The 22,818-nt window shown below is 44.4% G+C and overlaps 1 protein-coding gene across 1 annotated transcript in view; it reads left to right on the top strand.

Annotated features, from left to right (window-relative positions):
* The window catches only part of ZNF619 (zinc finger protein 619), a 48,363-nt gene that overhangs the window by 20,882 nt on the left and 4,663 nt on the right, over positions 1–22,818 (top strand). The window contains 6 exon segments of the mRNA XM_068559168.1: positions 444–557; positions 2,847–3,846; positions 7,761–7,953; positions 9,417–9,502; positions 21,790–21,974; positions 22,555–22,659. Of these exon segments, the coding sequence (XP_068415269.1) occupies positions 444–557; positions 2,847–3,846; positions 7,761–7,953; positions 9,417–9,502; positions 21,790–21,974; positions 22,555–22,659 (1,683 nt within the window).

The raw sequence follows: 22,818 nt of genomic DNA on the forward strand, positions 1-22,818 counted from the left end.
TGCCTCTGCCCTTTGAGCATCGTGGCTTCTTTCTTCCTTTGACTTTGTGGGGTCTCTAATAACCCTTGTGGGCAGTTGCTCTGGAGGCTGAGCTCCCCAGAGGCTACTGGGTTGGGAGAGCCCTGGGTTCCCAGGTTTTGAAATCACTGTCCTCTAACCCTGGGAGGGACTCTGCCCCATGCGTGGAGGGAAGTGAAGAGCTGTCAGGAGCTCACCAGAGCCTTTGCCTCTGTCTTCAAGTTCTCTGAATATTTGGAACTTGAGTAGAGGATTATTCCAAGACTCTGCCCTGCTTTGTGGGAATTTTCTGTCCTCTAAGATGCACAGGCTGACTTCACTTTGTTTCTCTCCACCTGGCTCACTGGAGAAAAAGAGGGCTGAGAGGTGACCCTGCTTCATGATTCCCTCTACCTTTGTTTTCCTGTTTCTTTCTCCCTGGGCAGCTTTTTCATTCACCAGACCTATTCTGGTCTCTCAGCTGGAGCGAGGGGAACTGCCATGGGGCCTTGATCCCTGGGAACCCGTGGGCAGGGAGGCCCTCAGAGGAGTGTGTCCAGGTGAGTATGAGACCCTACCTTTCTTGCTTAGCCTGCTTTCTTGTTTTCACATTTCAATATGCACAGAGTGTTTCCTCTCTTGTGAGACTGTTTTCATTCCTCTGGAATCGTTACATGTGATGCTCTGCATTCATAGTGGTTGCCTCCCTCAAGTGAGGAAGGGCCTTTCTCTTCCAAGAAGGGTGTGGGTGCAAGATTTCTTCGCGTGTTCACATTTGCCTCTCCACCTCACCATCTGCCAAGGGACACTGAGCAGCTCTTTTCATCCCTGTCATGTGGAAACATTTTATTTTTCCATCAGTTTGTTTTTCCATCAGTTTGTTTTTGCAAAGATGAGGATGTCAGCCACCTTATGAGGAAAATAGACTTCTGGGGGCCTGTCTGGCAATCTACGTATGCATAGGGTACATTATTTGTATGGGAAATTGAAGTATGTGTTCCCAAACACTAACTTAACAAATATTAAAAATTTATTTTTATAATGCACATTTTCACACATATGCAGACACCAGCCCAATGCACCCAGTGTACCCCTCACCTCAACAGTCCACCTATATCCTGCCATTCTTGTTTCATCTTGCCTCCTTGGACAGTTAAAAATATATGGATACCTCCCTGGTGGTCCAGTGGGTAAGACTCCGCACTCCCAATGCAGGGGCCCTCGGTTAGACCCCTGGTCGGGGAACTAGATCCCGCATGCATGCCGCAACTAAGAGTCCGCATGCCACAACTAAGAAGTCTGCATGATGCAATGAAGATCCCCCGTGCTGCAACTAAGACCCAGTGCTGCCTAAATAAATAAATAAATAAATAAATAAATATTTAAAAAAAATATATATAGATGTATTTTATAACAGATGAACTTTTGGAGCAAAACTTGTAAATGAAAGTGAATGGCTTCCTCATTTTGAGAGGTATTGATATGAGAATTAGAAATAATAACAACATAGTATATATATATATATATATATATATATATATATATATATATATATATATATATATATTTTTTTTTTTTTTGCCTTTGTTATTGTGCTTCACCCATTCTCTGCCTGTTAAAATTTCCTGTGCTCTTCAGACTCTTTACAGAGAATGTCCATTAATAATGCACATTGCAGGACTTCCCTGGTGGTCCAGTGGGCAGGACTTCCCTGGTGGTCCAGTGGGTAAGACTCCGTGCTCCCAGTGCAGGGGGCCTGGGTTCGATCCCTGCTCAGGGAACTAGATCCCACATGCCACAACTAAGAGTTTGCATGCCACAACTAAACATCCCGCATGCTGCAACTAAAAGATCTCGCACCCCGCAACCAAGATCCCGCGTGCCACAACTAAGACCCGGTGCTGCCAAATAAATAAATAAATATTAAAAAAAAATAATGCACATCGCTCCCCACCGCCTCCCCGCTCCAGCCTCGTGTGCTTTTCTGGAAGACTTCAGGTTGTCTGGGTTAAAAAAATATTTTCTAAACAGTTTGCTTGTAAACACATGAGGTTTTTCTCTGGCCCAGTGCTGATGATTATATTAGTTTTTCCTTTTTAGTTAGTTTAGGATTTCACATTCCATGTTGTCGTGTTAGACTGTATATACATCCTGTATAGAGTTTTAGGAAAAAGGACAACAATCATTACGTGGTTGTCTCTAGGACTGATGTCCATTCTTGGAAGGGTTCTTCACGTGTCCAGTGCTCTTTTCTTTTAGAGGCAAGCCTGCACATCTTCCCCTTCCTTCTGGATGCTGTGGTGTTTGCCCTGCGTGGTCCCCTCAGCCGCAGCGTAGGAGCCTGCTGCTTTACTAGAGCCAACTTGATGACAAAGATTATGACATGGATAACATTTTAAAAAATAAGCAGCTCTTAAGGAATTTCAGCCTGTGGGACCTTTTGTAGTACTTGAGCTGCTCGACTGGCCCTTCTTCTCCACTCTCAGTGGTCTTTCTCTCACCTCGGGCTCTCCATTCGTCACTTCTTTACATCTGCACTGATCCATCTGATCCCCTTGGGAGACAGCAATTGGTCCTTCTGCCCTAGTTAACAGACTCTGCTGTTTTCCAGTCTTCACGCTCTTCACGGGAATGCTCCTGGCCTCGCTGGCCTCCCTGGCCTCTTTCACAGAGTTCCACTTGTGGGGCTCTGCTGTGTGGTGGTCTTTGACCATTTGGTGTACATATTGGAAAATATCCCCTTACTCAGGGCAAATCAGAACCACTTGATCCTGTTTCCTCTTTAGCATAAGTATTTTCTTTTTGTGATATTGGGGGCTGACACTTGTATTTTCTTTTCATGATATCAGGCGGGGAGACCAGAACTGACAAGGAAGAATCAATGCCAAAAGAACACATTTCCAAAGAAGCAGAGTCCCACGGACTGACATTAGGAGAGCTGCCAGGGAATGTTCCCCAGCACCTTGGCTTCAGGAGCCGCCTAGAACAGCACAGCCACGGGATGATTAAGAGGACAAAGTCAAAGAGGAGAGATTTCACAGATGGGTCAGCCAGGCATCAGGAGGCCTGTGCTGTGGAGAGCGGGGAGAAGTGTGAGAAACTGGGAAAATACATTAGTGTTAGCACACAACTCACTACGAATCAGACAGTTTCTAGCGGTCAGCTATCTTATAAGTGTGAAAAATGTGACAGATGCTTCATTCGGATGGCAGACTTCCACAGACATCAGAGATGTCACACTGGTGAAAAGTCTTTTGAATGCAAAGAATGCGGAAAATACTTCGGATATAATTCCTTACTTATCCGGCATCAGGTAATCCACACTGGGAAGAAACCATTTAAATGCAAAGAATGTGGGAAAGGTCTCAGTTCAGATATGGCCTTGATTCAGCATCAGAGAACCCACACTGGAGAAAAGCACTATGAGTGTCGGGAGTGTGGCAAGGCCTTCAGCTGCAGCTCCGTCTTCCTCCAGCACCAGAGGTTCCACACTGGGGAGAAGCTCCATGAGTGTGACGAATGTTAGAAAACTTTCAGCTGTAGCTCAAGTTTCATCGTCCATCAGCGAATGCACACTGGGGAGAAACCCTACGAATGTAAGGAGTGTGGGAAACGATTAAGCTCCAACACAGCCCTGACTCAGCATCAGCGGATCCACACTGGGGAGAAACCTTTTGAATGTAAGGAGTGTGGGAAGGCCTTCAATCAGAAAATCACCCTCGTTCAGCATGAGCGTGTCCACACTGGTGAGAAACCTTACGAGTGTAAGGTGTGTGGGAAAACCTTTAGCTGGTGTGGAAGTTTCATCCTGCATCAGAAACGCCACGTGCAGAAGACATCTATCCAAGAGTAGCACTCTCCACAGCTAGGCTCACAGTGCCTCTTCTTGTTTCTCCCCATCTTCATGCTTTTGATCAATGTCATCACTGCCTTTTCTGAACTGTGCTAATTCTATTTATTTATTTATTTATTTATTTATTTATTTATTTATTTATGGCTGCGTGGGGTCTTAATTGCAGCACGCAGGATCTTTCGTTGTGTCGCACCAGCTTCTCTCTAGTTGTGGCGTGGGCTCCAGAGTGTGCAGGCTCATTAGTTGTAGCTCGCAGGCTTAGTTGCCCTGTGGCATGTGGGATCTTAGTTCCCTGACCAGGGATCGAACCCGCATCCCCTGCGTTGGAAGGTGGATTCTTAACCACTGGACCACCAGGGAAGTCCCTAACTGTGCTAATTCTTAAACATCTGCTGCTTCTCTCTGCATAACTGCAACGCGTGCTCCTCTGGCCTGTCCCACTAGGATGTTTAATTCAGACTCAGCTTCCATCATGAAACTTTCCTCAGGTTCTCTTAACCCTTGTTTCCCCAAGATGAACTCTCTTTACAGTTAGAAAAGACAAGAAACAAACCCCCAAACTTAAAAACATCAAAGGAAGGTTTCCAGATTGAAAGGATACACCAAGTGCCCAGCAAGATGGATTGGGGGGAAACCTACATCAAAGACCATCACTGTGAATGATCAAAGCACCAGGTTTAAAGAGATGTTAAAACGTTTCTAGAGAGGGAAAACAAAAGATCAGGAGTAAGAATAGCATTGGATTTCTCAACAGCAACCTTGACATATGACAATGGTGTATGCCTTTGACATTCTAAGGAAAATGATTTCCACCAGAATTTTATACCCTCAAGTGTGAGTATAGAATAAAGACATTTCAGACCTTGTACCTCTTAAAACTTTATCTCCCCTGCATCCTTTCTCAGATGTGCAACCCTAAACAAGTGTTAAGAAAAAGGCAAGATATGTGGACCCTCTATTACAATCTGTATATTGGAAGTCTCCTAAACACAAAAATAGAGGGCCCCTGTCTGTGTGGAGCCATCTGCATCTTGGAAGGACAGTCCTAATAGGGTGCAGACTTCCAGAGACCTACCTTGGGTACAGTGCCCACCCTCACTACTTCTGACTCTGCAGTGACTCTTCACTACTCAATTGCAGTCTATGCCTTTGCAAAAAATGGGGTGTTTGTACACTTTGAATCAGATGCAAGGCCCTATTTGTCTTAAATTTGTCCATCTCATTACTGTTCCAAGTGACCTCCCATCAGCAAACATTCCCTTGCAATTTCATCTAGTTATTTTTTATGATCTGGAAGAAGCCACCATTATTTTATGTTACCTGTGGTTACAAGAGAAGTAAATATGTTCTGTTGTAGCATCCACTCGTGCAGACAGCTTGACTTTGCCCACTGCAGGAAGCAGAGGGTAGTGGTTAATCATTCGGAGCCAGGCCAACTTTGGTATGAACCCAGGCGTGTGACCCTGGTTAAGTTATGGAAACTGCACTAATTTCCTTATCTGTAAAATAGGGATGACCGTCTACCTCACAGGATTGTGCTGAGGATTAACTGCATTAATACACACAGAAGTGGTTAGAACAGTGACTGGAGCATAATAAAAGTGTTATTTATTATCATAATATCATTGATAAGTTTTGACTTATCATGTATATACCAGTGAAACAGTCACCACAATCAAGATAATAAACATAGCCATAACACCCAAAACTTTGCTTATGCCCCTTTGTAATCCCTCCCTCTTGGCTCTCCCCCAGCAACCACTGATCTGCTTTCTGTCACTGGGGGTTTTTTTTGTTTTTGTTTTGTTTTTTTGTTTTGGCTGCGCCTTGCGGCTTGTGGGATCTTAGTTCCACGACCAGGGATTGAACTTGGGCCCTTGGCAGTGAAAGCGTGGAGTCCTAACCACTGGACAGCCAGGGAATTCCTTCTGTCACTTTGGATTAGCTTTCCTTTTCTAGGATTTTATACAAATGTTAACACCTTGTATGTATTCTTTTTGGTCTGGTGTCTTTCTCAGCTTTTTTTTTTTTTTTTTTTTGGGCCAAATCCTAACCACTAGACCATAGGGGAACTCCACTCAGTATAATTATTTTGAGATTCATCCATGTTGCATAATATCAGTGGTTCATTCCTTTCTATTGCTGAGTAGTGTTCTACTACTGATATACCACCATCTGTTTGTCCATTCACCTCTTGATGGGCGTTTGGGTTATTTCCAGTTTTTGGGTATTACAAATAAAGCTGCTGTGAACATTTGTGTTCAAGTCTTTGTAAGGATGTACACTTTTATTTCTCTTAGGTAAACACCAGAAGTGGAATGGCTGAGTCATAAGGTATGTGTATATTTAACTTTTTAAGTATCTTCAGATTGTTCTACCAAGAAGTTGTGCCACTTTACCTTCCTACCAGCATTGTGTGAGAGTTCCATTTCTAATACATCTTTGCCTACACTTGATGTTGTTAGCATTTTTAATTTTAGCTATTATAATAAGTGTGTAATGCTATTTCATTAAGGTTTTAATTCGCTTTCCCTAATGACTAATGATGTTGAGCGTGTTTTCATGTGCTTACTTGCCTTCCATTATGTCTTCTTTGGTAAAGTCTCTGTTTATATCTTTTGCCTATGTTTTTACTGGCTTTTCTTTTTATTGATCTTTGAGAGGTTTTTATATATTATAGATACGGGTCCTTTTTCGTATATGTGATTTCCAAACATTTTCTCCCAGCCTGTGGTCTGTCTTTTCATTCTCTTAACAATATCTTTTGAAGAGCAGAAACTTTTAATATTGATGAGGTCTAATTTATCAGTTTGTTCCTTTATGGATTGTGCTTTTAGTGGCATATTTAAGAAATCTTTGCCTTACCCAATTTTACAAAGGCTTTTTCCTATTTTTCCTTCTAGGAGCTTTATAGTTTTAGATTTTACATTTAGTTCTGTCATCTATTTTGAATTAAACTTTGTATAGGGCATGAGGTATGGATCCAAGTTCCTTCCTCCCTCTCTCTTGCGCTCCTTTCCTTTTCAAATGGGTAATTTGTTGTAGCACCATTGTCCATATATGTGTGGGTCTAGTTCTAGATTCTGTTTTGTTCCGTTGATCTGTTTGTCCATCTTGATGCCATTAACACACTGCATTAATTACTATAGTTTTTCTAAGTATCGAAGTCATATATTGTTAGTCCTCCTACTTTGTTTTTTGTTGGTTTGGCATTTCCAGGTCCTTTGCATTTCCATATGAATGTTAGAATCAGTTTGTCAATTTCTACAAAATATATCCTGGGATTTTGATTGAGATTGTATTTAATCTATAGATCAATTTTGGTATAATTGACATCTTAATTATATAGACTCTTGATTCGTGAACATGGTAAATCTCACCATTTATTTAGATTTTTATTAATTTCAGCAATATTTTGTAATTTTTACTGTATAGTAACTAACTCCTGGGATAGAGTCATATATACAGATATCTAGGGTCATTCTGTCTTCTAGCAGTGGGAGGCCAATTTCCCCTTTTAGCTCTGAAGTGCTTGGTGAGTAGGAACCATATATATGGAACTGTGTTCAGTAGACCTATCAGTGGTCAAAGAAAAAGTCTGTTCATGTTGGCAACAACACTGGCAAGAAGTGGTCACTGAAGTAAGGCTACTGTTGACCCATTGATTTTCAGAAGCATCGTCACTGTAGTGAGGCATTTGCTGGTTAGCTGTTGTCCAGTGGGTAGGACTGTCATTGATTGGCTAGCTTTCAAGGGCATTTGTCACTGATTGGCTCATGTTCTGAAGATTGGGGCTGCCATTGATTTGATAACTCTCAGAAGCATAGTTGCAAGGGTCACCAAAGTGAGACTGTCACTGGCATTGGCTGATTTTCAGAGCATGTGTGTTGACCCGAAGTTATGTAAGTTAACGGCATTTACTTGTTCTTAAGGGCAATTACTCGTTCGTGGCTTGGAACTTTGGTCAAAGAACAGTCTTTTCCTTTCTTGAATCTGAAAAAGTCCTTTTAATGTTTCAATTCTCAGCGCCGCCCCCCTTTCCTTTCCTCAGCCAAACCCGCCGGAGAGACTGTAAGGGATTATCCAGATCTTCAGTTGTGGAGGTATGATTGTTTTTTTCAGCCAGTGTTGAAATTTAAGTTACTTGCCAGTTAACTAGGCGGAATAGCTGTAAACTACGGAAGTTTTGTACTACATTGAAAAAAGCTAAACACAGGACATTTAGGGCGTCCTGCCAAAGTCAATACAGGACAAAAATCATTTAATATAGGACTTGTATAGACAGGATGCCTGGCAACCTTAGTCACTGTTATTTTGGTTGTTAAATGAATCTGTCCTAAAAGGTCCCACACACGCCTAGGTCCTAGGAAGGGAGAGGGCTTTAAAAAGGTAGATGGGAACCATGGTTCTCCTAAGGGCTGCCCAGCCTAGGACCCAAGCAGGATGCCTGGCGTGGGCCTCTAGGAGATGACACAACAGAAGCCATTCTCCCCACACCTGCACAGCCCAGGCTCCAGGTGACCCAGGGAACAAAGGGGCCGACAGCTGATGGGGCAGTCGGTTAACTGGGGCCGCACCTAGGTCTAGAGGCCGAGATCTGAGTAGAGCAAGGTGCCATCAGGACCCTCACAGCCCGCCCTCCGTCGGCTCATCGGTTGAAGCACAGGAGCGGAGGCACCCGCCGCTAGCACGGCGGTGCGGCGCCCGCAAGTGACGTCACGGGCAAGAGCCCGCCCTAATCCCTGCCCCTCGGGTCACGTGAGGCCGCCCCGCGGGGACCACCGAGATGGGCCGCCTCCGGGCGGCCTAGAGAGGCGCTCGACGCCCGTGCTCGGTTCCGTATCGGCATTCGGAGACTCACTTCTTGGGGTTCTGAGGGAAACAGGCTCGGTTCAGGCGAGTTCTTCGTGCCAGTCTCGTCCGGCGCCAGCTTCCTCGCTTTCCTTAGCGATTCGTCAGCACCCCGCCCCTGAACTCGCCTCTCTGACCCGGTGCTCGGGTGTCTGGGCCTCGCAGAAGCCGCCGAGGTGGCGGCGGGGCCTCCTAGAGCCCTGGTCCAGTCCCTTGCCCACCGAGGCGTGATCGTCTTTTTTGTCCTAAAGAAGTTGGCCCAACTGCCTCCCGTGCCCGGTACCGAATTTTCTGATGTTTGCGGTCTCCTATCATCATCACCCACTGGAACACTTGAGTATTCTAGCTCAATCCAGATCCAACCACCCCTGTCTCCCTTCTCCAAAGGCACCCTTTTTGGGGTCAATGTCATGGTCCCTCTAAGCGCTTTTTTAGGTTTTTGTTTGTTCAGACCCAGCACCGTAGGGACAGGATTCGTCTTGGATCCCTAGGTCCGCTCAATGTGAATGGGCCCCGGAACGCTCTTGGGCAGAGCAGGCAGGTGGTGGATTGTCCCGAGGACCAGGCAGTGCAATTCATGAGGAGTTTGGGGCGATCAGCCAGAGCGGGGCTGATAGTCTCCTGCCAGTGCTCGAAAGGAAAAGACGGAAGACTGTAGGCGGTTGTGGGTGACGTAGCACAGGGACTATTGCACTCATGGCTCTTCTTCTCTTAGCTTTTAAGGTTCTTGCTCTTCCAAACCCAGAAGACAGTGCACGGAGCCAGGGAACATCAGCCATGCTCCAAACCACTTGGCCTCAGGTGAGCTGAGCTTCTTTTCAGTCTTTTAAAAATCACATTAGCTATCAGGTAATCAGGAAAGGACCAAGAAGGCCTAACTTGGCCAGGCTATGGTTTCCCTCTTGCGTCCATCCCCAGGGCTATGGTTGTAAATACGTGGTGGAGGAAATAAGAGTCTTGTGTGTACAGAGTGGTAAGTTTGGATGAATAGGTTTAAGTGGAAAAAGGGGGACCCAAGCCAAGAAATTCCCCCTTAATGTGGAAATCCAGATCATGTTCTACAAATAGAAGTTGCAAGCACAGATATAGCAAACAGCCTTACCAAAGGGGAAATGAGTTGGGGGTGGGGGATAAATTAGGAATGTGGGATTTAAAAAAAAAAAGGTTGCCTGCCGAGATCAGAGAAATTCTTTTTTTTTTTTTTTAAATAAATAAATAAATAAATAATTTATTTTTGGCTGCGTTGGGTCTCCGTTGCTGTGTGCAGGCTTTCTTTAGTCGCGTCGAGCGGGGGCTACTCTTTGTTGAGGTGCGCGGGCTTCTCATTGCGGTGGCTTCTCTTGTTGCGGAGCATGGGCTCTGAGTGCACGGGCTTCAGTAGTTGTGGCACGCGGTCTCAGTAGTTGTGGCTCACAGGCTCTAGAGCGCAGGCTCAGTAGTTGTGGCACACGGGCTCAGCTGCTCCGCGGCATGTGGGATCTTCCCGGACCAGGACTCGAACCGGTATCCCCTGCATTGGCAGGCGGATTCTTAACCACTGTGCCGCCAGGGAAGCCCCAGAGAAATTCTTTATTGAAGAGATTGCTCCACAAGTAGTAGATGTATCCCAGAGAGACCAGCATTGTTTTTTCCATATGTGCTTTCTAAATGCTAGGTGCATAGTACTGAATAATGCAGACAGGTTCCCTTTTCTCATGGAGGGTACTTTTACCAAAAACAAATAAGTTACCATAATTACCTGTTGCTAAAGTACAGTGCTTCGTAAAAGTGTGGTCCATAGGTGGGCAGCATCAGGATCACCTGGGTGCTCATTAGAATTGCAAATTGTTAGTCCCACCCTAGACGCGGAGTCAAGATTGGGGAGGAGGGTAAGTGGGGTCAGGAATCTGTTGTAACAAGCTCTCCAGGTGATTCTTACGCACCTTCTCAAATCTGAGAAGCCCCAAAGAAGCTACCTTTGAAGGTAGTGGTCAGGGAAGCCCTCATGGAGGTGGTCACATGATATTGAGACCTCAAGGATGAGGTAGAAATAGTCTTGAAAACTACTGGAGAAGGAAGTAAAGAAGAGCTTTCCAGAGAGGACAGCAAATGCATCGGCCCTGGGCTGGGAGAGAAAGCTGGGTGTACTTTGGAGACAGGGAGAGGTTGGAGGAAGTAGTTCATTGTGAGGTGGGACAACTAGGCACATGGCTTGGAGGTCACTGTGAAGACTTTGGTTTCTATTCTGGGTTCAGTAGGAAGACACTAAAGTATTTTGAGCATGGGAGTTGAAAGGGTTGGATTTATATATTAAAAAGGTTTTCAGCCCGTAGTGATGCATTGGTTGCAGAAGAGTGTGAGTCAGGATGATATTGCAGTCCAGGTAAGAGATTAAGTATTGCTCTCCCTGCCCCTTTCCCTTTCTTTTTTAGTAGACTTTATTTTTTTAGAGAAGTTTTAGGTTCATAGCAAAATTGAGCAAAAAGCACAGAGTCCCCACATGCTTCCTGGCTCCACACATGCAGAGCCACCGTCATTATCAGAGTGGTACATTAGTTACAATTGATGAACCTACATTGACACATCATAGTCACATAAAGTCTGTAGCTTGCATTAGGGTTCACTCTTTTTTTTTTTTAATAGATTTATTTATTTAATTTATTTTTAATTTAATTTTTGGCTGCGTTGGGTCTTCGTTGCTGCACGTGGGCTTTCTCTAGTTGCAGCGAGCGGGGGCTACTCTTCGTTGCAGTGCGAGGCCTTCTCATTACAGTGGCTTCTCTTGTTGCGGAGCACAGACCTTCTCATTACAGTGGCTTCTCTTGTTGTGGAGCACAGCCTCTAGGAGCACAGGCTTCAGTAGTTGTGGCATGCGGCCTTCAGTAGTTGTGGCTTGTGGGCTCTAGAGCGCAGGCTCAGTAGTTGTGGTGCACGGGCTTAGTTGCTCCGCGACATGTGGGATCTTCCTGGCCAGGGCTCGAACCCATGTCCCCTGCATTGGCAGGTGGATTCTTAACCACTGTGCTACCAGGGAAGCCCAGGGTTCACTTTTGCTGTTGTACATTCTATGGGTTACAAATGTATAATGGTATGTATCTATTATTGTAGTATCATACAGAGCCTCTTCACAGGCTCTAAAAATCCTCTGTGTTCTGCCCTCCCTTCCTGGCAACTATTGATCTTTTTGCCTTTTCCAGAATGTTGTATAGTTGGTATCATACCTTTTCATATTGGTTTTGTTCATTTAGCAGTATTCATTTAAGGTTCTTGTGTGACTTTTCATGGCTTGATAGCTTATTTCTTTTTAGTGCTGAGTAATATTCCATTGACTGATTGTATCACAGTTTATTTCTCCATTCACCTACTGAAGGACATCTTGGTTGCTTCCAAGTTTGGGCAATTATGAGTAAAGCTGCTATAAACATCCTGGTGCAGGTTTTTGTGTGGACATAAGTTTTCAACTCATTGGGAAGATACCGAGGAGCATGATTGCTGGATCATATGGTAAGAGTATGTTTAGTTTTGTAAGAAGCTGTTAAACGTCTTCCAGAGTGGCCGCACCAGTTTGTATTCCCACCAGCAATGAATGAGAGTTTGTGTTGCTCCACATCCTCGCCAGCATTTGGTATTGTCAGTGTTTTGGATTTTGGCCATTCTAATAGATGTGTAGTGGTAGCTCATTGATTTAATTTGCATTTGCCTGAAGACATATGTTGTAGAGCAGGGGTCCCCAACCCCGAGGCCAAGGACCGGTACTGGACTGGTCCTGTTAGGAACCAGGCTGCACAGCAGAAGGTAAGCGGCAAGCAAGCAAAGCTTCATCTGCCGCTCCCCATCGCTCGCATTACAGCCTGAACCACCCCCCAACCCCCCTGTCCAGTCCGTGGAAAAATTGTCTTCCACGAAACTGGTCCCTGGTGCCAAAAAGGTTAGGGACTGCTGTTGTATAGCATCTTTTCATATACCTGTTTGCCATCTTTATAACTTCTTTGGTGAGGTATATGTTCAGGTCTTTTGCCCATTTTTTGAATCGGGTCATTCATTTTCTTACTGAGTTTTAAGAGTTCTCTATATACTTGGGATAATAGTCCTTTATTATGTCTTTTAAAATATTTTCTCACTCTCTATGGCTTGTAGTCTCGTTTTCTTGAAGTATGGTCCTTTTTTTAAAATTTATTTTATTTTTTTAAATTAATTAATTAATTAATTTATGGCTGTGTTGGGTCTTCGTTTCTGTGCGAGGGCTTTCTCTAGTTGTGGCAAGCGGGGGCCACTCTTCATCACGGTGCACGGGCTTCTCACTATCACGGCCTCTCTTGTTGCGGAGGACAGGCTCCAGACGCGCAGGCTCAGTAATTGTGGCTCACGGGCCCAGTTGCTCTGCGGCATGTGGGATCTTCCCAGACCAGGGCTCGAACCCGTGTCCCCTGCATTGGCAGGCAGATTCTCAACCACTGCGCCACCAGGGAAGCCTGAAATATTGTCCTTTTAAGGTAGGGTTTAATTCCCCCTCATCTTTTCTTTCAAAAATGTATTTCCTTCAAAACCTTCTCAGCTAGTCTTTCACACTTAACTTTTTTTCAGATTACTCTCAATGATCCCCTACCCCTGTATAAATCTCATTGATTTTTTGGTGGGGGAGTGGATTTTTTTGAATTCATAGGCAAAATTGGAGTAATTGACTTCTTTACAAGTTTGATTCTTCCCATTCAGAAACACTGTATGTTTCAGTTAATTCAGTTCCTCTTTTATTTATTTTAATAAACATTTAGTTTTCTTGTCTTGGTTTTGCAGGTTTTTGTTAGGTCTGTTCTTAGCTATTTTCATATGAATGGCATCTTATTTTCTCTTTTTTTGTCTTCTAATTGTTTATGGTGGTATTTAGGAAAGCTAATCATTTTTGTTCACTTACCTATATCTAGCTAACTTAATGAATTATTTTGTCAGTTTTAAATGTTTTTTGTTTATTCTCTTGCGTCTTGGATATTTTTTAGGCAGATAGCTATTTCATCTGCAAGCAAAGATGTTTATGTTTCTTTCCTATATTTATGCTCCTTCCCCAGTCTTTCACAGAAAGTAGAACCTCAGTGCGTGGTAAATTATCAACCATCAACTTTAATGGATGTGCTCTGGCACTTCACTGTTAAGGTGGTGTTTGCTGTTGTTTTCTGACCTTCTTCATAAGTGTAAACATTTTTATTGGTGATCAAACCATTTTTGAAATTAATTCTTTCAGCAGATTCATATTAATCATCTTGCATCTGCCAGACAAATGTACTGTGCGCTAGTAAACCAATAATGAACAAAACAGAATCCTTGCCTCATGACTTACAACCTGGTGGGGGGAGATAGACAATAAAAGTATAATTTGTCAGATGATGAAAAATACTGTGGAGAAAAATAAAATAAGTTGAGGTACATAGGGACCATCCATAGGAGGAAGAAGAATGTATCAACAACCTAACTGTCTTGAAAAAGTAAGTTCTCCTTTAATAATAGGCATTTTTTTGGACTCATGATACCTGGGGTTACTTGACAGCAGATGGGAAGAACAATTTGGGGAGGAAGATGGTACTGGGTGGAGAAAGTTGTGAGAACAGCTCTGAAGATGTGAGGGAGTGAGGTTTGACTTGCTGCACGCAGAGGTGAACTTTGGTTTACCTGTGAGCCTGTGGTCGCTGTCCTCAGAAGCCCTTTAATGCCTTGTTGTTGAAGCAGTGATTACTCACAGGACATCATGGTTCTGTCTGATGTCTGGATTTGGGGCTCAAGCTATTTGGGGGGCCCTTTGGACCTTGTCATTGCCCAGCTTAAGGGTCAACTCTCTGTTTGAGAAGTTTCTAAATTTGTTTTTCTCTCAATGTCTCCCTTTGAACTGAGTTCCCTAGTTCTTGTTTGCAAAGGACCCCCTCAGAAGGACCTGAGTGTAGCGCCAGTAGAGTGGCTGGGAGCAGTTTAAGTTGCCAGCATTGATGCTTGGGGTATGTTTCTTCCCTGCTTCCCTCAGGAGCAGTTGTGAGAGCATTCCCTTCTCCCTGTCCCCTCTGCTGACTCCAGTGCACAGGCTGCCGGGAGAGACTGGGACACTCAAAGAGTAAGGGGCTTAGCTGAGCCCCTGTGGGTAGGTGTCTTCCTTTTCATTGGGCTGAAAAGAACAAGGCTGACTGCATAGGGTGGTGAGAATCTCCTAGGAGATGGAATCATCTGTGGGGTCATGAAGGTGAGAAGGTGCAGAAGGCAGGAAACCCCTCCAGGCTGAGCCAGTCTCTGTGGTCTGCACTGTGCTGTCTATAGAAGCAGAGAAGGTAGCCAGTGGACACCGTTAGAAACTGCTCCTACATCTCATGGAAGATGCAGAGGCTCTGGCTCCTAGGATGGTATGTGTGGTTTTGAAATAGCTGATCCCTCAGTGTTGATTGGGGGAGGGGCCCCATGTGGCCTGGAGGGAGCACAGTAAAGGTGGCTTGATAGGTAATTTTGGAAGTTGGGTTTGAAAAGATGTTCTCCGAAGATGGGGCAACACCAGGTTATGATGAGGTTCAGGGGTTAGCCATGTGTTCGGAGAAGTTCATGACCCCGTGTCGGAGGCAGCATGCTATGTGGGAAGAGCCCAGGTTTGCTGTTTGACAGGTTTGGGTTGAAGTCCCAGCTGTGTCACTTCCTGGCTGTGTGATCTTGGGCAAAGTAATGAATTTTTCTGAATCTTAGTTTCATCCTTTGAAAAATGGGAGTAACAACTCTGACTTCATATATATGTTGCAAAGAGTAAATGAAAGAGAAGATTTTTTTGATGTGGACCATTTTTAAAGTCTTTATTGAATTTGTTACAATATTGCTTCTGTTTTATGTTTTTGGTTTTTTGGCCACGAGGCATGTTGGATTTTTAGCTCCCTGACCAGGGATTGAACCCGTACCCACTGCATTGGAAGGCGAAGTCTTAACCACTAGACCACCAGGGAAGTCCCAAAGACAAGATTTAAAAGTACCCACCCAATGGGGCTTCCCGGTGGCGCAGTGCTTAAGAATCCATCTGCCAGTGCAGGGGACGTGGGTTCGAGCCCTGGTCCGGGAAGATCCCACATGCCGCGGAGCAACTAAGCCCGTGCGCCACAACTACTGAGCCTGCACTCTAGAGCCCGCAAGCCACAACTCCTGAGCCCACGTGCCACAGCTACTGAAGCCTGTGTGCCTAGAGCCTGTGCTCCACAACAAGAGAAGCCACCACAATGAGAAGCCCGTGCACCGCAACGAAGAGTAGCCCCCGCTCACCGCAACTAGAGAAAGCCCGCACGCAGCAACGAAGACCCGACGCAGCCAAAAATAAATGAATGAATGAATGAATAAATAAAGTAAAATAGATATATTAAAAACAAAAAAAAGTACCCACCCAAGAGCCTGATGCCCAGGGGCTAATCCACAAATATGAGTTCCCTTCACTCTTGGGAAGATGGAGGTGGCCCAAGGGAGACAGAGGGGGTACATTTTGGCAGTGGGATGGAGCTCAAGACAGGAGGACATGCCTGTGCCCAGAGATAGCACATGGCCAGCCTTCTTTGAAGACAGGTGGTTTGGAGGAGAGGCCACAATGGGCAGGCTGCAGGTTTCCTTCAAGAGAGCTAGCTTTCTGATAAGGTAAGAAGGTATAAAAAGAAATTTGTAAAATACTGGGACTATTTTTTTATTTTAATTTTTTTAATATATCTTTATTGAAGTATAATTGCTTCACAGTACTGTGTTAGTTTCTGTTGTACAACAAAGTGAATCAACCATATGCATACATATATCCCCATATCCCCTCCCTCTTGAGCCTCCCTCCCACCCTCCCTATCCCACCCCTCTAGGTTATCGCAAAGCACCGAGCAGATCTCCCTGTGCTATGTGGCTGCTTCCCACTAGCTATCTATTTTACATTTGGTAGTATATATAAGTCCATGCCACTCTCTCACTTCGTCCCAGCTTCCCCTCCCCCACCGTGTCCTCAAGTCCATTCTCTATGTCTGTGTCTTTATTGTGCCTGCCACTAGGTTCATCAGCACCATTTTTTTTTTTTTAGATCCATATATATGTGTTAGCATACGGTATTTGTTTTTCTCTTTCTGACTTACTTCACTCTCTATGACAGCCTCTAGGTCCATCTGTCTCACTACAAATAACTCAATTTTGTTCCTTTTTATGGCTGAGTAATATTCCATTATATATATGTGCCACATCTTTATCCACTCATCTGTTGATGTACACTTAGGTTGGTTCCATGTCCTGGCTATTGTAAATAGTGCTGCAGTGAACATTGTGATACATGTCTCTTTTTGAATTGTGGTTTTCTCAGGGTATATGCCCAGTAGTGGGATTGCTGCGTCATATGGTAGTTCTATTTTTAGTTTTATAAGGAACCTCCATACTGTTCTCCATATGTATGATATTGATTTTGTAAATGTATCAATTTACATTCCCACCAACAGTGAAGGAGGGTTCTCTTTTCACCACACCCTTTCCAGCATTTACTGTTTCTAGATTTTTTGATAATGGCCATTCTGACCAGTGTGAGGTGATACCTCATTGTAGTTTTGATTTGCATTTCTCTAAATAATTAGTGATGTTGAGCATCTTTTCATGTGTCTCTAGGCCATCTGTATGTCTTCTTTGGTGAAATATCTACTTAGATCTTCTGCCCATTTTTTAATTGAATTGTTTGTTTTTTTGATATTGAGCTCCATGAGCTGTTTGTATATTTTGGAGATTAATTCTTTGTCCATTGTTTCATTTGCAAATATTTTCTCCCATTCGGAGGATTGTCTTTTCATCTTGTTTATGGGTTCCTTTGCTGTGCAAAACCTTTTAAGTTTAATTAGGTCCCATTTTGTTTATTTTTGTTTTTCTTTCTATTACTCTAGGAGGTGGGTCAAAAAAGATCTTGCTGTGGTTTATGTCAGAGTGTTTTTCCTATGTTTTCCTCTAAGAGTTTTATAGTGTCTGGCCTTACATTTCGGTCTTTAATCCATTTGGAGTTTATTTTTGTGTATGGTGTTAAGGAGTGTCCTAATTTCGTTCTTTGACATGTAGCTGTCCAGTTTTCCCAGCACCACTTATGAAGAGGCTGTCTTTTCTCCATTGTATGTTCTTGCCTCCTTTGTCATAAATTAGGTGACCATATGTACGTGGGCTTAACTCTGGGCTTTCTATCCTGTGGGTCTTTTTCTTCTCTTCTGTTTCCCGCCTAGAGAAGTTTCTTTAGCATTTGTTGTAAAGCTGGTTTGGTGGTACTGAATTCTCTTAGCTTTTGCTTGTCTGAAAAACTTTTGATTTCTCTGTCGAATCTGAATGAGTTCCTTGCTGGGTAGAGTAATCTTGGTTGTAGATTTTTCTCTTTCATCACTTTAAGTATATTGTGCCACTCTCTTCTGGTCTGCAGAGTTTCTGCTGAAAAATCAGTTGATAACCTTATGGGGATTCCCTTGTATGTTATTTGTTGCTTTTCCCTTGCTGCTTTTAACTTTTTTTCTTTGAATTTAATTTTTGTTAGTTTGATTAATATGTGTCTTGGTGTGTTTTTCCTAGGGTTTATCTTGTGTGGGACTCTCTGTGCTTCCTGGACTTGGGTGACTATTTCCTTTCTCATGTTAGGGAAGTTTTTGACTATAATCTCTTCAAATATTTTCTCAGACCCTTTCTTTTTCTCTTCTTCTTCTGGGATCCCTATAATTCGAATGTTGGTGTGTTTAATGTTGTCCCAGAGGTCTCTGAGATTGTCTTCAATTCTTTTCATTCTTTTTTCTTTATTCTGCTCCTCGGCAGTTTATTTCCACCATTTTGTCTTCCAGCTCACTTATTCGTTCTTCTGCCTCACTTATTCTGTTATTGATTCCTTTTAGTGTATTTTTCATTTCAGTTATTGTGTTGGTCATCTCTGTTTGTTTGTTCTTTAGTTCTTCTAAATCTTTGTTAAACATTTCTTGTATTTTCTCAGTCCTTGCCTCCATTCTATTTCTGAGATTCTGGATCATCTTTACTATCATTACTCTGAATTCTTTTTCAGGTAGATTGCCTATTTCCTCTTCATTTATTTGGTCTTGTAGGTTTTTACCTTGTTTCTTCATCTGTGACATATTTTTCTGCCGTCTCATTTTTTTTTTTTCCTTTTTTTTTGTGAGTGGGATTGTATTCCTGTATCACTGGTTGTTTGGCCTGAGGCTTCCAGCACTGGAGTTTGTAGGCTGTTGGGTAGATTTGGGTCTTGGTGCCAAGATGAGGACCTCTGGGAGACCTCACTGCGATGAATATTCCCTGGGGTCTGAGGTTCTCTGTTAGTCCAATGGTTCAGACTCAGAGCTCCCACTGCAGGAGCTTCAGCCCAACCCCCAGCTCGTGAACCAAGATCCCACAAGCCGCGCAGGGTGGCACAAAAAAAAAAGAAAAAAGAAAAAGGAGAACAGTAACAAAGTAAAAAATAAAATTAAACTAGGAAACTAACAGATATGTTAGAAAAAATATAAAAATAAAAATGTAGATGAAACAACAACCAGAAGGTAAAACAGAACCACAATAGTAAAAACAAGGAGGAGAAAAAAAAAAAAGGTGGAAAAGGCCTTGGCTCTGGAAGGCACGGCCTAAGCAGGGGTGAGGTTTGGGCGGTGGGCAGGGCCTATGATTAGGACCCACAGGGCTGGAAAAGGCCCTGACGGGTGTGGGGGGTGGGGCTTAGGCTCAACAGAACAGAAGGGGCCCAGGCATGCCTCCCGCCTCTGGTTTCAGAGGGTGGGTGACCCCACTTGGGAGCTCAGCAGGCATCCTGGGCCCCATTGGGCAGGACAAACGCCCTCACTCCTCTCCTGCTCCTCCAGTGCCGGAGGGCCCCTCCCGCCTGCCTCTCCTGTTCTCCCCGGTCTCCCTCCCCAGGACCCATGTGGCTTGGAGTGGGCTTTGGAGGGCTGGGGAATCAGCCTGGGAGCTTAGCAGTCTCCGTGGGCCCGAGTGGGTGGTGCACAGTGCACACGCCCTATGCTCCTCTCTTGCTCCTCTGGTCCTGGAGATTGGGCAGGGGAAACGCTGGGTGTGCTCCCCATGATCCGAGGCCCTGAGGGTCCCACCAGTCATGGGAACCCCTCCCCCCTCTCAGCCACCCTTCAGGGCTGCCGGTCCTATCCAGCCTCCACTTCTCCTACCCCCTCAGTCCCCCCACGTCCTACTGGTTCACTTGGGGCTTCTTCCCATCTCCTTGGGCATTGGGGTCCCCCACCAGCATCCAGCAGGTGCCCTAGTTGTAGGGAGATGCAAACTCTGCATCTTCCCACACCGCCATCTTCCTGATGCTTCCTAATTTTTATTTTATTATGGAGTATAGTTGATTAACAATGTTGTGTTAGTTTCAGGTGTACAACAAAGTGATTCTGTTATACATATACAAGTATCTTTTCCTTTTCAAATTCTTTTCCCATTTAGGTTATTACAGAATATTGAGCGGAGTTCCCTGTGCTATACATTGGGTCCTTGTTGGATATCTGTTTTAAATATAGCAGTGTGTACATGTCAATCCCAAACTCCCAATCCGTCCCTTCCCCCCACCGCCAGTCCCCTGGTAACCATAAGTTCATTCTCTAAGTCTGTGAGTCTGTTTCTGTTTTGTAAATAAGTTAATTTGGATCTTTTTTTTTTTTTTTTTTTAGATTCTGCATATAAGCAATATCATATGGTATTTGGCTTTATCTGTCTAACTTACTTCACTTAGTATGATAATCTCCAGGTCCATCCATGTTGCTGCAAATGGCACTATTTCATTCTTTTTAATGGCTGAGTAATATTCCATTGTATATATGTACCACATCTTCTTTATTCATTCTTCTCTCAATGGACATTTAGGTTGCTTCCATGTCTTGGCTATTGTAAACAGTGCTGCAGTGAACATTGGGGTGCATGTGTCCTTTCGAACCATGTTTTTCTCCAGATATATGCCCAGGAGTGGGATTGCTGGATCATATAGTAGCTCTATTTTTAGTTTTTTAAGGAACCTCCATACTGTTCTCCATAGTGGCTGTTACCAGTGTACATTCCCACCAGCAGTGTAGTGGGTTCCTTTTTGTCCACACCCTCTCCAGCATTTATTGTTAGTAGATTTTTTGTTAATGGCCATTCTGATTGGTGTGAGGTGAATCTCATTGTAGTATTGATTTGCGTTTCTCTAATAATCAGAGATGCTGAACATCTTTTCATGTGCCTCTTGGCCATCTGTATGTCTTCTTTGGAGAAATGTCTGTTTAGGTCTTTTGCCCATTTTTGGATTCGGTTGTTTGTTTTTTTAATATTGAGTTTCATGAGCTGTTTGTAAATTTTGGAGATTAATACCTTGTTGGTCACATCGTTTGCAAATATTTTCTCCCATTCTGTGGGTTGTCTTTTTGTTTTGTTTATGGTTTCCTTTGCTGTGCAAAAGCTTTTGAGTTTAATTAGGTCTCATTTGTTTATTTTTGTTTTTATTTCCATTACTTTAGGAGACGATCAGAAAAGATCTTGCTGTGATTTATGTCAGAGAGTGTTCTGCCTATGTTTTCCTCTAAGAGTTTTATAGTATCTGGTCTTACATTTAGGTCTTTAATACATTTTGAGTTTATTTTTGTGTATGGTGTTAAAGAATGTTCTAACTTCATTTTTTTACATGTAGCTGCACTGGGACTATTCCTAAGGAGTGGCTCCTCTGCGCATAGTGGAAGCTGTTGAGGAAGGCCAGGAGAAGCTGGGGCAGGGAGTACATGCAGCCGTGCATATGTACTTCGGCTGAGTGGAGACAGAGAGAGTGGTTGGTGTACAGAAAATTAGGTGACAGGTTAAGAGTACATGAGGGCAGCAGGTGCTAGAGGGACAGATCCATGGAGAAATGAACATAGGTGTTGATGCAGTTACCAGGCAGGAGAGCCCCAGATGCCAAGTTATGAGGTTAGGATGACAGTTCGGAGCCCAGAGCTGAGTAGGTGGGAGAGCATTGGCGTTCCGAGTTTGGAGGTGGGAACACTGGCTGAGGGCTGGCCTCTGGCTGGGGTGCTGAATGCTCTTGTCCGTAGAGCAAACCTTCCACGGGGCTCAGAGTCACAGACCCTGGCAGGTCCATCTCTTCCCTGCAGCTCAGACTGCCCCCCTCTGGCCCTCGCTCAAGGCTTCAGCAGGAACCTGTTGTTTCAGGAGTCAGTGACCTTTGAGGATGTGGCCGTGTACTTTACCCAGAACCAGTGGGCCAGCCTGGAGCCTGTGCAGAAGGCCCTGTACAGGGAGGTGATGCTGGAGAATTATGCAAATGTGGCTTCCCTGGGTAAGGTCTCTCTCAGTGGCCCTCTGTGATAGTTCCACCTCTTCTCAGATGTCTTGGGGATTCTAGTAGTCCTTAGGTTTGATGGCTCCAGAGGGGAGTTCTGCACTCACCGGCCTTTGGAGATGCTGGGTGGGGAAATCCCAGGTTCCCTTTGGCTTTGAAATTGGACGTCATTACTTCCCAGGGAAGAGCGTGGTTCTGGACCCTGAGGGAGAGGATTCTCCCGGGTACCCCTGGGAGACCTCTGTTCCTCCGTCCTTCCAGTGTTGTGGGATGTGGGCCCTCTCCTGTGTGGAGGAGCCTCCCAGGATATCAGTACATACATCCTTCCTGAAGGGATTTCATTTCTTCTGAGTCAGGGTGAGCTTGCAGTTTCTCCCTGAGGAGAATCACTATCTCCCTGGCCATACCTTGGAGTGCAGTTTGGACCCCTTCCTCAGAACCCCTGGTGGCTCATTGGTCTCCTGGGCAGTCCACTTCTCCCCTCCCCAACTAGCCCACAATGGGGTGGGCAGAGATCTCAGGAACAGCTCTGGATGTCTCCCCTCAACTTGTCTCTCTCTCTTTCTTGCTGGAGAAGCACTTCCATTCCCCACACCTGTTCTGATCTCCCAGCTGGAGAGAGGGGAAGCACCATGGGGCCCAGATCCCTGGGAAGCAGAGATTTTGAGAGGCATCTGTCCAGGTGAGTAAGAGGACCTAGTGCTGTCTGGTTTTGCCTTCCTGGTTTACTAGAAATATTTCTCCTGCACAGAGAACAAAGCTCCCTGTAGTTTTTATAAGGTAGTACTCAGTACACTCTCTGACCTCTGTTGAGTTCCCGCACTGAGCCCGGAAGGACCAG

This window comes from Eschrichtius robustus, chromosome 12, assembly GCF_028021215.1.
Source record: "Eschrichtius robustus isolate mEscRob2 chromosome 12, mEscRob2.pri, whole genome shotgun sequence".
In the NCBI taxonomy this organism is placed as follows: Eukaryota; Metazoa; Chordata; class Mammalia; order Artiodactyla; family Eschrichtiidae; genus Eschrichtius; species Eschrichtius robustus.